This window comes from Panthera pardus, unplaced genomic scaffold (genome assembly GCF_024362965.1).
Source record: "Panthera pardus isolate Hobbes unplaced genomic scaffold, ASM2436296v1 HiC_scaffold_27, whole genome shotgun sequence".
Classification (NCBI taxonomy): Eukaryota; Metazoa; Chordata; class Mammalia; order Carnivora; family Felidae; genus Panthera; species Panthera pardus.
The window spans coordinates 2,727,864-2,741,546 of NW_026526843.1; the positions used below are offsets into that span (position 1 = coordinate 2,727,864).

General features: G+C 39.2%; 1 protein-coding gene across 2 annotated transcripts in view; it reads right to left on the reverse strand.

Annotated features, from left to right (window-relative positions):
* Nucleotides 1–13,683, reverse strand: part of AIFM1 (apoptosis inducing factor mitochondria associated 1) — a 31,807-nt gene that overhangs the window by 16,292 nt on the left and 1,832 nt on the right. Inside the window, exons 2-6 of one of the 2 annotated variants that reach the window (XM_019427018.2) lie at nucleotides 6,556–6,686; nucleotides 3,544–3,643; nucleotides 1,986–2,110; nucleotides 1,730–1,860; nucleotides 185–275 (exon numbers count right to left, since the gene is read on the reverse strand). In XM_019427018.2, coding sequence (XP_019282563.1) covers nucleotides 185–275; nucleotides 1,730–1,860; nucleotides 1,986–2,110; nucleotides 3,544–3,643; nucleotides 6,556–6,686 — 578 coding nt within the window. Of the gene's footprint in view, nucleotides 1–184; nucleotides 276–1,729; nucleotides 1,861–1,985; nucleotides 2,111–3,543; nucleotides 3,644–6,555; nucleotides 6,687–7,911; nucleotides 8,055–13,683 lie in introns of both variants that reach the window. The other variant, XM_019427016.2, reaches the window with a different exon arrangement.

Genomic DNA, 13,683 nt, shown 5'->3' on the forward strand with positions numbered 1-13,683 from the left:
AGATTAGTGTTTTCCCCAGGAAGAAACACTAAGCAGTGAAGACTGGCAATATTAAACCTAAAATGACTTGATCCTTTTTTGATGAACTACAATGGCAGGAGAGACGTAAATGGTCATGGGAATACAGGTCACCATACTTGCCGCCCACATGGAACTTGACAAGGGAAGCAGCATGTTAGCTCACCTTCTTCCCAGTGAGGACAGCCACGCCACCATTCTCAATGTGAGGCAGGTCCTGAGCAGAGACATAGAAAGAAGGTGGCTGGAAATAAATGCTGTACAAAGAGGAAGGGAGAAAATGTTATAAGCATCCGGAACTGCTATCAACTTCCCCCATAGCCTTAGTAAAATTGTTCTCATCATGAAAAACTTTCAGGAACATTTTCCAGAGTAAGTTTCCAAGACCACTAAATCTTAGTTGTGTCTTATACAGAGATATTTTATTTTTTAAGTTTGTTTGTGTGTTTATTTATTTAGAGAGCACGAGCGGGGAAGGAGCAGAGAGAGAGGGAGAGAGAATCCCAAACAGGCTCCGCGCTGTCAGCACAGAGCTGGACATGGGGCTCAAACTCACAAACCATGAGATTACGACCTGAGCCAAAATCAAGAGTCAGACGCTTAACCAACTGAGCCACCCAAGCACCCAGTACACAGATGTATTTTAGGACAGCAGTTCTCAACTGGGTGCAATTCTGCCCCCTCAAGGACACTTGGCAATGTCTAGAGGCATTTTTGGCTGTAACAGCTTAGGGGGAGGGATGCTTTTGGTATCTAGTGGGAGATGCCAGGGATACTATTAAACATCTTATAATGCACCAGCCCCCACAGCAAAGAATTATCAAGACCTAAATGCCAATTATCCAGACCTTAGCCAGTAGGCTGAGAAACCCTGCTCTGGATTTAGGCTCATTTCAAAATTAGAACAGGAAGACCACCCAAGGAGCTGGTATTCACACATCCACGCAAATAAGTTGTCTAGAATGGCTGGTCAATGGACAGCTACATCTAGCTCCTGAGAGGATTTTGCCTCAAATAGCAGACATTAGCTATGAGATACTAATCAAGGGGTGGCTAATATAACTGACAGCACGCATCCTGCTTGAGAACAGAACATGATAATGGGGGTGAGGGAGGTAGGTAGATTTGTAAAATTTAGTCTAGTATCAACACAAACACTAATGAGAAAAACATTGGAACCCCAAAGCAGTACTGGAATCAAGAGATCCATGGAGTCCCTTAGAAGGAAAAGGCTTCAGGACCTGTATTTCCAAGTCTTTCATGTAAACATTTTAATAAAGAGGTTCTTCCTTACGGCATTCCCACAATTCTGAAACCCTGCTAGGGCATCAAAGAAAATGCCAGAGAACAGTGTCTTTCTTTTACTTTTCTGGGAGACACCTAGGGAAGTGTCATGTAAGGAGGGACAACAGTGGCCAAGCCGATCTTCACTGTAGAAGTCTAACAGAAAGGTCCCGGAGATAGGAGCAGTAGTACTTCAGAGGCCAACACTACAGCTTTACTTGCTGGCAGATCTGATGACAGAATCCAGGCCTCCTGCCACTGTATCCTGTTGCCTCTGAGCTGTGCCAAGCGTGTACCACATCAGACTCCGCTGTGTGGCCATGTCGTCTCTCCTATGTGCTGCACACGGCTCTGTGCAAAATCCTGACCCATTCCTTATGCTTAGCTGAAGTTGCTAGACAGGCCCATTTTACATAAGCGAACACACCTTCTCTCTTTTCCATTCCACTGTCTGAATCGCAACGTCTTTGTGACATTTGGATCATCTGAAAACCACAGCTCTTTTGAAAGAGGAGGTCGCATGTATGGCAGCTCTGGATCTTCAGACACAATCAGTACCTTTAGGTATAAAATAATAATACTTATCAGAGCCAGGTCATTTAAGAGGCAGATGTCAACGTGTTCACACGGGCTAAGGGCCTGCGGACCACACCCTCCATGCCAAGCAAGACTGTGCGCCTCACCCTGGCCCCCGGATCCCGAGCCCGGATGGATCTGGCCGCAGCAAAGGCAGCAGTGCCTCCTCCGATGAGAAGGAACGGAACATGACTTGGTACCCTGACTTGAGGAACTGGTTCTCCTTCTGGAGCTGCAGACAACAGACCAGACAGGGTTAATTTTCTGGAAATCTCAGATGAGTCCTTGCCACTATTAAAAAAGAAAATCAGCTTGCACTTGTCTCAACCCTTTATGTGAGGCTAGCAAAATGCTGTACCTATGTTAATCTTGACAAACATCACAGCCACCTGATGGGACAGGAAAAACAAGTATATCTTTCATTTCATAAGTGAAAAATAGCCCCTGAAGAGGTGACTGATTTGGCCAATGTTGTTCATTCATTAAGTCTGTCGGAACTAGAACCTAGCTTAAATGTCTAGCTATTGGAAATATGTTAGAAAGCTTCTGAGGCACCTGGATGGCTCCGTTGGTTGGGCGTCTGACTTTGGCTCAGGTCATGATCTCATGGCTCCTGAGTTCAAGCTCCGCATTGTCAGCTGTGCTGACAGCTCAGTGCCTGCAGCCTGCTTTGGATTCTGTGTCTCCCTTTCTCTCTGCCCCTCCCCTGCTCGTGTTCTGTCTCTCAAAAATCAATACATTTAAAAAATTTTTAAAAAAAGAAAGCTTCTGCTCTTTCCATTCACTTCCTACTGACCAACAAGAAATATCAAGTTCAGGGGTGCCTGGGTGGCTCAGTCAGTTGAGCATCCGACTTCGGCTCAGGTCATGATCTCACAGTTCATGGGTTCGAGCCCCCCATCAAGCTCTGTGCTGACTGCTTGCTCAGAGCCTGGAGCCTGCTTCAGATTCTGTGTCCCCTTCTCTCTCTGCCCCTCCCCCGCTCACGCTTTGTCTCACTCTGTTTCTCAAAAATAAATAAATGTAAAAAAAATTTAAAAAAGAAGAAATATCAAGTTCAGTTTCAGCTTTTGTTAGCAATAAAGGGGGGGAAACTCAGCAGGCCAATTGGGAATTATTATACAGTGTTCAGGAATAAGGAGGTGTTGCTGAAGAAAGTGATGCAAATCGCCCACCCAGAGTTGTAGGACTTATTAAAGGATTAAAACATTCCTCTCTGAAAACTCAAGCCAGTCATGGGGATGGAACTGATTGCTAGGGCTATGTGTTATAGGGAAACAAATGTATCTTTTAACAAATAGAAAACTCCAAAGACTCTAACGGGGAACAAAACAGACCAAAAGAATTTCCTCATCAAAAAAAAGGCTTTCATGTCTTTTCCAAAAATTTTCCTCACCAAGCTTGCCTTTGTAATTTAAAGCTTGCCTTTTAAGAGTCCAATATAAAGAAAAATAACCAACCAACATAATCATCATTAATAACTATTCTCAAACCCAAATTCCAGTCAAATACTTTAATAAATTACTCCCATGTCTGGGGTAATTCCATAGTTTTTAGAATCTTACCATCTCATAGCATTGTCCTGTCTATAAGACATGTGCAAAGCACAACACCCAAACTGTTTTTAACTTGCCCTTCACATACTGAGCCTCAAATGATACTCACCAGGTGATGTGGCCATTTTCTGTTTCTCTTCTGGTGTTAGCCCTAACCCTGACATTCTTTCATTATATCTTTTTTGGTCATCTTTTATAGTCTTGTAGGCCTGCAGATCCAAACATGGAGAAAATTTATTTTATCATAAAGTCAGCTCACACCGTAAGTAATATCAGTATCTTTCAATTAAATGAGAAGCTTTTGTCTACATGAAGTAAGTTCTTCTATGTTAACATCATTAAGGCAAAATTACTTTCTCAAGAAAAAAAAAAACTGAGTATGTACACACTGGCCTAGAAAGACTACAGGTAAGCAGATGAAAATGTTCCATTTTCAAATTTCCTTAGGCTCTGGGGTGCCTGGGTGGCTCAGTTTGTTGAGCATCTGGCTTTTGACTTCAGCTCAGGTCATGATCTCACAGTTCATGGGTTCAAGCCCTGCATCAGGCTCTACGCTGGCAGTGTTGAGCCTGCTTGGGATTCTTTCTCTCTCTCTCTCTCTGCCCCTCCTCTCTCTCTCTCTCTCTCTCTCTCTCAAAATAAATTAAAAAAAATTTCCTTAGGCTCTATGTAAAGAATTTTCCTTATATTTAAGTCTGAAGGTACAGCTAAAGAAAAAAAGAAAATCATTTTATACTAGAAGAATAAAATGCTAAACTTTATAAAAGGGGTTTTGGACCATGCTGGATACTAGTTGTGAAACCAAGCTATACGGTTTTGGGTACGAAGTTGGGACATTAAGTTTTCCAGGTAGATGTCCCAAGTTTTTCTGGGTACTCAGATAATGCCCTGAAACATGACTCCCTGTATCCTAGTCTTCTAGAGTAACTAATCTTTCCCTCAATGGTCTCTCCTTTTTTTGACACTCAGATATTTACCAAGGGTGAAACACCCTGCTTAATCACCTATTTCAAATATACTATCTTTTCTAGCTGTTCAACTTGAAAAAGAGTCCCTTAACATTATGACTAGATTTTTTTTTAATACAGCATCAGAGTTTGTTGGAGATGTTTTTTCTAAATTGGCAAGAATGATTTATTTTAATTACAACACTTTTGTTCTTTTGTACTCCACAGGCTCAACAAGACAGAAATTTAAGTGATTTATGTCAACTGAAATCCTAGGTTATTAATTAATTGGAGGAGAAAGTAAGGGCAATCAGAAGAAGTGTCATAAGACATGTCCTAAGAATATTTCTATGAGCCCCTTTACAGAGCAGCCCATTAGGCAATGGGCTGTAATGAGGAATCTATACTCTGAGATCTGGGCTTAACATTCATTAGCCTGGGAACATCTAACATATGATATGAATGGGTTAGAAAATTAAGTACTGTATATTAAAAGAAAATGGCTAGTCCTTGAATTTACCACTAAATTCACCAAATTAATACACTGAACTCAACTAACATTAATTTCAGGAAGAAAGTTTTTACCTTACCCGCACCTAAAAAGTTATTTCTTTTAAGAAAGGGAATTTTACCAAAAAGATGGCTGAAGCTGGTCAACATGAGTGAAAAGAAATGCGTCATGCTCAGACAGAGAGGAACATCCAAAAATAGCCTAGGCTCTCTTACACCTCCTAATGGTTTCACACATGAGGGGTAGAGCAGACCAAGAAATATCTTGAAGTTTAGTGGGGTTTGTCATATATTTATATTTATATACTTATATATTTATATACACATATATTTATGGATCTAGCTTTAAGTAAATATCACTCTCTCTCTCTCTGTGCTATCTTTTTACAGCAGCCAGAGCAGACTCATACAAACACTAAATAACTTATAGCTATATCTCATCAAATCTAAATAACTTATAGCTATATCTCATCAAATCTGAATTCTGATTTTAAGTTAACAGTTCTTGTGAGACTAAGACCAGTTTCAGAGGATGAAAATCTAAGCTGCCTGAGATCACATTTTAAATTATTTAAAACCTAATATAAAACCTTACAGAATAGTTCAATAACAGTTGTAGGTAGACAAAAGCTTATCATTTAACCTGAAAGCACTATAATTAGCTTTACTATCACCAGTGTTGGATAAACACAGAGGGCAATGAGGCATTTGAGTGAATGGCTTGAGAGGAACTTGTGCTTCGTAGATGTTTCCAGGGCAAGAGAAAGCAACAGTGAATGGCCCCTGTCTTGTGGCCTGGCATCAAGAGGTTTGCCTGGCCAGCTCTGTGAAGGCCATCCAACTCTGGTACAGCAACATAAACCAGAGGCTTATAAGGTTTCAGTTGTTACAAACATATCAGATGCAAACACTTTAAATCCAGTTTTGAATGAATGAGGTGGAACTGATGGCAAATGCTGAGAGCTAGGAAATGGAAAAGGTAAGGCTCAGAGGGTAGTATCTCAATTATGAATGAGAGGCATTTATGAAAGCAGTCTACACAAATGTGTTAGCTTGTACCACTTCAGCCACTAGTTTGACCAAATTAGAGATTACAAAAGGGACACTGCCAAATGAATTTACTTTGAAATAGAGGCTGGGGGTGGGTGGGGAGAATACTGTAATTCTGTGGCTTTTTTGGACCTCCTCAGAAGCATTCAATAAAATGCCTTTTCACAATAAAAGTCAGGTTGATCATTTCTGACAAAACACAAAAATTACGTTTTACCTAAAATGATCTAAAATGGATGGTATTCAAGTTCCTTTTGCTTGCTTATTCAATGTTTACTGTTTGAGACTATCTTGTTAGGTCTGCAGCACTGAAGCACAATATAATTTAGCATCTTAAAAAAGAATTATGAACTTGGCAAAAGTTTCAAAGAAAGGGTTAATGAGAATGATCTATAATAATTAAATGTATGATAGCTTTAGATACATCTGGTAGGGCTTCAACAGTTTGAAAGATGAGATCTGAGGGCTCCCTAGTGACTGACAATGTCCCTTTGATAAATACCTAGAAAGCACATGCTGTGAATACTTCACTGTATTCTAATGGATCAAGTTTTCATTAGTACCATGGTCTCACCCACCCTACCCCGAAATATATTTTAGTGTAAGCATCTTACATAATAAACTCCTGCCCCAGTGACTGTCGCTCCTACAATTAAGAAGTATACTAGGCTGCTGCCATCTTTCACGGGAGCACCTGTAGACGCTAGTGATCTAGAAGGGGATCCTAGGTGATGACACTGCACAACTGTAGGTAAAGATAGGGCCAAGAAAGAAACAAAAGGAAATAGAAAAAGCACTAAGTATTAATGAAGAAGCATTCAACACAAAGGCAGGGAAGGATTTTTGGTAACCCTGTGCTAAAAAAGAAAAAAAACATGCTGCGCCAGGACTAGAGGAGAATGTGTCCTTCCTCAAAGTCTGCTATCAGAGTTCACCTATTTCCTATTCTGAGTCAATTCACAACTGCAAAAACTGTCTATTGGTGCATTTGGGAGTCAGGTCAGTCAATCTAGGTAACTTCAAGTAATTTTCACACCCCTTTTTTATAACCTAGTGACCAAAGAACAAAGATAATTTCACTGTCTTACCAGTGTGGAAAGAACCATACACCGTATGTATGTGCCATACACCGTAATGGCATCCAAAATTTGCTCTTGGGGAGTGAAACAGCTTCCTTCAATCAAGGGTGATAGTAGGTGTTATCTAAGTTGGTTCACTCAACCTTACGTGATCCAACTTTAGACTGATCTGCTTAGTCACAGTAAACCCTGCCAAGTTAAAAACAAAACAAAACAAAACAAAACAAAACAAAACAAAACACCTATGGAATAATTCCTCTGTGACCAACAAAGCTGATCAGAGTTCATTTAAGGAGACAGAATTGTGTTAATACTACATAGCATTTAAAACCATATTTCTCACCTCACACAAATTCCATTCTAAAAGTGGAGATACTAGGCCTACTTCTATAATTGAGTCTTTGGGTGAGATTCAGGGATAGTTTTCCTTTTAGGAACATTTAATAGTTTGGATTGAAAGCTGTTGTTGTTTTTTAATGTCTATCCCAAGCCGAGGAAAACACTGAATATTTGACAAATGGGTCAAAATCAAATATTGTGCTAAGGAGCTGCAATGAGTTCTGACCTATTCACAGGTTAGTGTGTCATATCTAAGAGAAAAGGTACAATTTTGTAGATTAGTCAAATCTAAGAAAACGCAGTGGCTTTCAAGTAATGAGTAAAAAGACAAGTGAAAAGAGCAAAGCTAATCAACATGAGATTAAATTTCAGTCATTCCCATGTTGGCTCTCACGGGATGTTAGATAGTAGGCACTTTAAAGAAGGCTTTTTGGAAATTTTTGCAAAAGGAGAAAGGGGAGTTAGTTGCAGAAGTGTTAAAGCAGGGGAGTACTGAGTCTACTAATGGGAGCTGTCTGGCAGCTTCTTTACACACGCTGCTTTTCTACTTACATATGCACCAGCTCCTATTGTTGATAAGCCCACCATAAGGACTAACACAGAATTATCGATTTTGCCCCCTGATGCACCAGAGCTAGCCATTTGTCTTGTCATCTGGAGTTCTAGAGGAACATGCCATCGCTGGAACAAGTTGCCTGAGGAACACAATTCATTAAGACACACACACATACAAAAATAAAATAGTTAATACACGTTTATGACTACAGGTCAATGCACTGTAGAAGTCAAGACTTACTGCCCACTGGGCTGCATGATGTTACTGTTCAATGACCAAGAAAAAAAATAATTAAAACTGTACGAATACTATAGATACTGAATCCTCAAATTGTTGGAGACTTTAGGAGTATAACTGAATGCTGCCCAGGGAAGAAATTTACAGCTTACAGAAAAGATAATGAAAAACCAACAGGCAGTTCATCAAACACTACTACTACTCTCTTCACATCCTCATCACAAATGAAGTAAACACAGAGAGGTGACTGAATAGATACAAAAAGTGAACTACAGGCTACCTGGGACATTCATTGGAACCACCACTTAAGGAATAATCTAAATGGCTGGCTCGAATCCTGCACAAAATAAGAAAACCCCACAACATAATCGAACCTGGACACAGTTCAGTCTTTCATGAAAGGTAATGTGTCCTGGAAGATGGAAATGCTAAAGCACAAAATAAGAAAAAAAATTAAGTGGATTTATCTTCTCCAAAGAACTAAATAATTTCAGATTATAAAATATTTTCTAGAATGACAAAATTTTAAATATCCATCAACTACTTGGCTGTTAGTCCTCCAAAATAATATAAATATTATGTTGATGTAAAACTCTGTATATCCATGTAATTACCTGAGGAATATAACAACTCTCATACACGGAAATGAAGGAAGGTGTCAGAACCTTCTCTGCTTCTGATACTCCTCATGTTGACTACCGACCTAGAGCAGGGGTTTGGAAACTTTCTGTAAAGGACCAGATAGCAAATATTTTCAGCTTTGCAGGCCATACAGTCTCTGCTGATGTCGCACAAAAGCAGCCACAGGCAAGATATAAATGAATGGGTATGGCTGTTTTCTAATAAAACTTTATGGGCACTAAAATGTGAATTTTAAATAATTTTTGTATGTCACAAAATAGTATATTTTTAATTGTTTTCAGCTATTTAAAAAATGCAAAAATCAATCTTAGCTCAAGGGGCATACCTACAAAAAGCACGTGGGTTTGGCCTGTGGGCTGCCATTTGCCGATGCTGATCCCGATCTAGGGCAGTGGTTCTAAAGCTTGAGCGTGCATCAGAATCCACTGGAGGGCTTGTTAAAACACAGATGGCCAGACCTACCCCCAGTTTCTGAGTCTGGAGATCTGGAATGGGGACTCAAGAATTTGCATTTCTAACAGGTTCCTAGGTGATGCTTATGCTGCTGGCCTGCACTTTGAGAACCAATGGTCTAGAGGCAGATAGATCTATTCCTGGTCTGACCAGGCTTTGAAAGACAAACAGAATGGGCACTGGTTGTAGCATTTCATAGTAGAAATATGGAGCTTTCCTCCTTGCTTCCACAATTTCAGGGCACAGAAAAGTAAAAACAGAGTCTGTAGTCTCTTACCTGAAATCCTCAGGAAACTGTATTCCAGAGCTCAGAATTGTTTGTTTTAAGTATATAATACAGATACCATACCGTAAATAACACTCAGCACAGTGAGGGGCAGCAACCCACAGTCACACACATTAATGTTTCCCTGACAAAGTTGACTGAGTGGGATGAACAAAAGATTTAATAAGTAGCCTTTCTCTCCAGTTCAGGTCAGGTTTCACTGGCAAATGAGTTACAAAAACCTGATTTTTTGAGTCCTATTTTGATTTCTGAATTACAGATAAGAGACTATAAATCCACACCCATAGAAGTGAAAATGTATTTTTCTTTACTGTTTTTATTTCTTACCTGCTTTAGAATCCTTCATCGCCACATGAAATAAAATAGTTTATATTTGGAAATAACAAATCATGAAAATAAAAACATGCAGGGGTGGAGAAGCTTATCTCAATATGGGCAAGCTTTTGAATTTCAGAAACCCATAGAATGATTAAGCACCAGAAGCAGAAACTGACAACTCTCAGAGCTTAGAAAATGAAACTGGGTAGAAAAAGTTCCACGCAGTTTAGTTCAATGAATTTAGTTGTGTTCCCCACCTCCACCATATGTTTATTTATTGAAAATAAGTGGCTTTTTAAAAAATTCCACTGATTACCCCTCTAGAAGATCCTAAATCCAGATATAACAAGTTTGTTTTAAGGTAATGATACTAGTGTTTATTCTGTTTTTGCTAGCTTTTCACAAACTGATAAAACTAAGAGTGTAGATTTGGTAAAGTTCAGCAGTTTTTGCCTTGATTTGCCAAAAAAAAAGACACTTAAAAGTAAATTGAGTTTTTAAAAAGTCAATTGGTTAACATTTAAAGTACTGCCTGGAAATAAATGTAATACACTATTATTAATAAACCATTTTTACATACCTACCAACTGATTTTAATTTTGTAAGAGGTGTTAAGTATTGGATGGATGTTTATATTCTCCCACCCCCAGTCTTCTTTTGCCCATAAAATCACTCCCACACCTCTCCCCCATAGCTTCAAAATTTTAGGAAATTTTACATCATGACTAAACATGTCTTTTCACTTGTCCTGCCAAAGTGGGAAGCCAACTTACTCCTTGACTTCTCATTACAACACCAGTCTGAGATTTTCTGCAATCAGACCACACAGAGAGGTAGCACTTCCTTCCTCATACTTGGGATTCAATTTTTTTACTTGATACATTTATATTATGATTGCCATTGTAGCAGTAATTAGCACCTCTATCACATAATTATCATTTCTTTTTAGTGGTTGGAATAATTAAGATCTAGTCTCTTAGCAAGTCTGATTATAATACAATATTGTTGTCTATATTCACTATATTGTTCAAGGATTCAATTCTTGGGGGCGCCTGGGTAGTTTAGTTGGTTAAGAATCCGACTCCAGCTCAGGTCATGATCTCATGGTTCCTGAGTTCGAGTCCCACGTTGGGCTCTGTGCTGACAGCTCAGAGCCTAGAGCCTGCTTCAGATTCTATGTCTCCCTCTCTTTCTGCCCCTCCCCCTCTCATTCTCTCTCTCTCTCTCTCTCTCTCTCTCTCTCTCAAAAATAAACATTAAAAACAAGGACCCAATTCTTGAATTGTTGTTACAATTGTATTTATTGCCTAACACATAGTAGGTGTTTGCTCAATAAATATTTGTTGTATTAATGAAGGAAGGAAGGAAACACAAATTCTTTCCAATTCTATGGTAATGACTGAACAATTTGAAGAAGTCTTTGCAAATAAGTTTTAGCCAGATCTGAACATAGGGAAAGGGAAGGAAAAATCAGATAAAAACAGAGAGGGAGGCAAACCATGAGAGACTTTTAATTCAGAGAACTGAATTAAATTCTGAATTAAATTCCTCTGAATTAATTCAGAGGATTGCTGAAGGGGAAGTGGCAGGGGGGCGGGTTGGCTAAGTGGGTGATGGGCATTAAGGAGGGCACTTGTTGAGATGAGCGCTGGGTCTTTTTTTTTAAACAATTTTTATTTTTATTATTTTTAATTTTTTTAAATGTTTATTTATTTTAGAGAGAGAGAGAGAGAGCGCGAGCATGAGGAGAAGGGCAGAGAGAGGGAGACACAGAATGTGAAGCAGGCTCCAGGCTCCGAGCTGTCAGCACAGAGCCAGTTGTGGGGCTCAAACTCACGAACCATGAGATAATGACCTGCACCGAAGTCATAGGCTTAACCAACTGAGCCACCCAGGTGACCCTGAGCACTGGGTCTTGTATGTAAGTGATGAATAACTGGGTTCTACTCCTGAAACCAATACTACACTGTATGTTTACTGACTTGAATTTAAATAAATAATAATAATAAATTAGTAAGCTCTTGTAACTACAACTACAGACTAGCATTAGAATAGTACCTAAATTGGCAAGTTCATTTCTGTAGGTTTCATAATCTCTTGTTTTCCATACTCCCAGAAAGTGTTTTCTAGAAATACATCCACATAATTGAGAAACCTGGAATCTCAAATAATTAAGAGGTCTATATGCTCTTGAGTCTTATTTTCTGAATGTTAAACTGATTTTTCTGACATGGATAAAACACAAGACAGGACAAGCCTACACGGTGTGTCCACTGTAGCCAGGTATCTCTTTATAAGGAATGCGACAACTATTTCCCTTTATCAACTCCCCCCCTTTCTTTAGCATAAACCCTTGCTGTTATTTTAGACAAATCATAGTAGTAATAACTACAGTGCAGTGTGAACCATTCTGAAGAAAGGCAACAGAGGAAAAATGATTTAAAGGGCAAAAAAAGAAATCTAACTCTGTTCTACAAAGTTAAGTCCTTCACAGTACTAGGGCTCTGCCACTGAGAATTTACCACGTGCCAGAGACTGTACAAAGCACTGAGGACACAAAAATAAATAGGACATAATCCCTGGCCTCAGGTAGTGCAGTAGCATAGGAGGGACAATGGCTGCCACTATTCTGAGTATCAGAAAATGGGATTAACACAAATCACAAGAGACTCAAAGTTGCTCAGTCTGTTTTCTTTAAACCTTAAAACAGTATTTCCCAAATTTGCCTGATCATAAGAATTACATCAAGGGACCTGTTAAAATATAAATTCCCAGGGGTCTCTCCAGGACATTCTCATTCAGTAGGCGTGGGGTCAGCCCTCTTTGATTTACAAGACCAGGCAGCTTTTGGAAACATGATCTAGAAAAAAGTTACAATATGCTGCAACTCCCTTAAAATGTTAGAAAATGCCTAGACAATATAACTTATTAACTGGATGCAGAAAAGGCTGACTTGCCAAAATTTTTCTTCTGGAAAGCTTTGCCTCAGCAGAAAAGAGTGGGGAACGGCTCATCTTCTGGGCTTCAAAAAAAGAAAGTGTCATTTGGCAGTTCCCAGTAATTCTAGATCCTTGCCCACTAGGAGTCCAGTTTCCTTCTTAAGGAGGTGAGAATTCTTCTGATTAGAGAAAAATGGTTCAAACATTTGACCCTCAGGTCAAGGGTTGGTGATCAGTTTGATCACATGGGCAACACAATGCTTGGTAACCTAATAAAATACTACAGAACAGAAAATATCCATTACCTAACCTATCTGCTCCTCAGTGCTGAATGCAGACATAAAGTAGTCACCATTAACTGCCTTCAATCATTTCTGGAAAGAGGCAGAGCATCCAAATAAAGTAAATAAATAACAGCAATTATGGTTTTAAGGCAAAAGGTAACATATAATGAAAATGAACCTGACAATGGCGACAGATGTGGATGAGATCATTTCAAGGTGGGTTTAAAGTTTGGTAACATCTTGACAAAGAAATGGGGGTGGGAGGAGAAAAGGAAAAAAACAAAGGGAAATTGGCATATAAACAAAGAGCGCCTCTTCTCCACCTATGCAAAAACATACGGCAGATGCTACTACTTGAAAAAGAAACCAGATTATAAACAATTAATAATAAAGCTAACAAAACAGGGTTAATTCCTAAAATTATATGATTTCTTTTTGAAATTGTAACCCCACCCCACCCATTTCTAAAGGCATATGATGTTGTACTCTGGTGCTTGGCCAAAGGACAAAGAATAAGTGTATACAAAGACATGGATGGATATGTCAAGAAGTCAGAACATATTCTACAGCAGACTGCTTTCAAACAAAATCATGCAATGGAAAAACGTC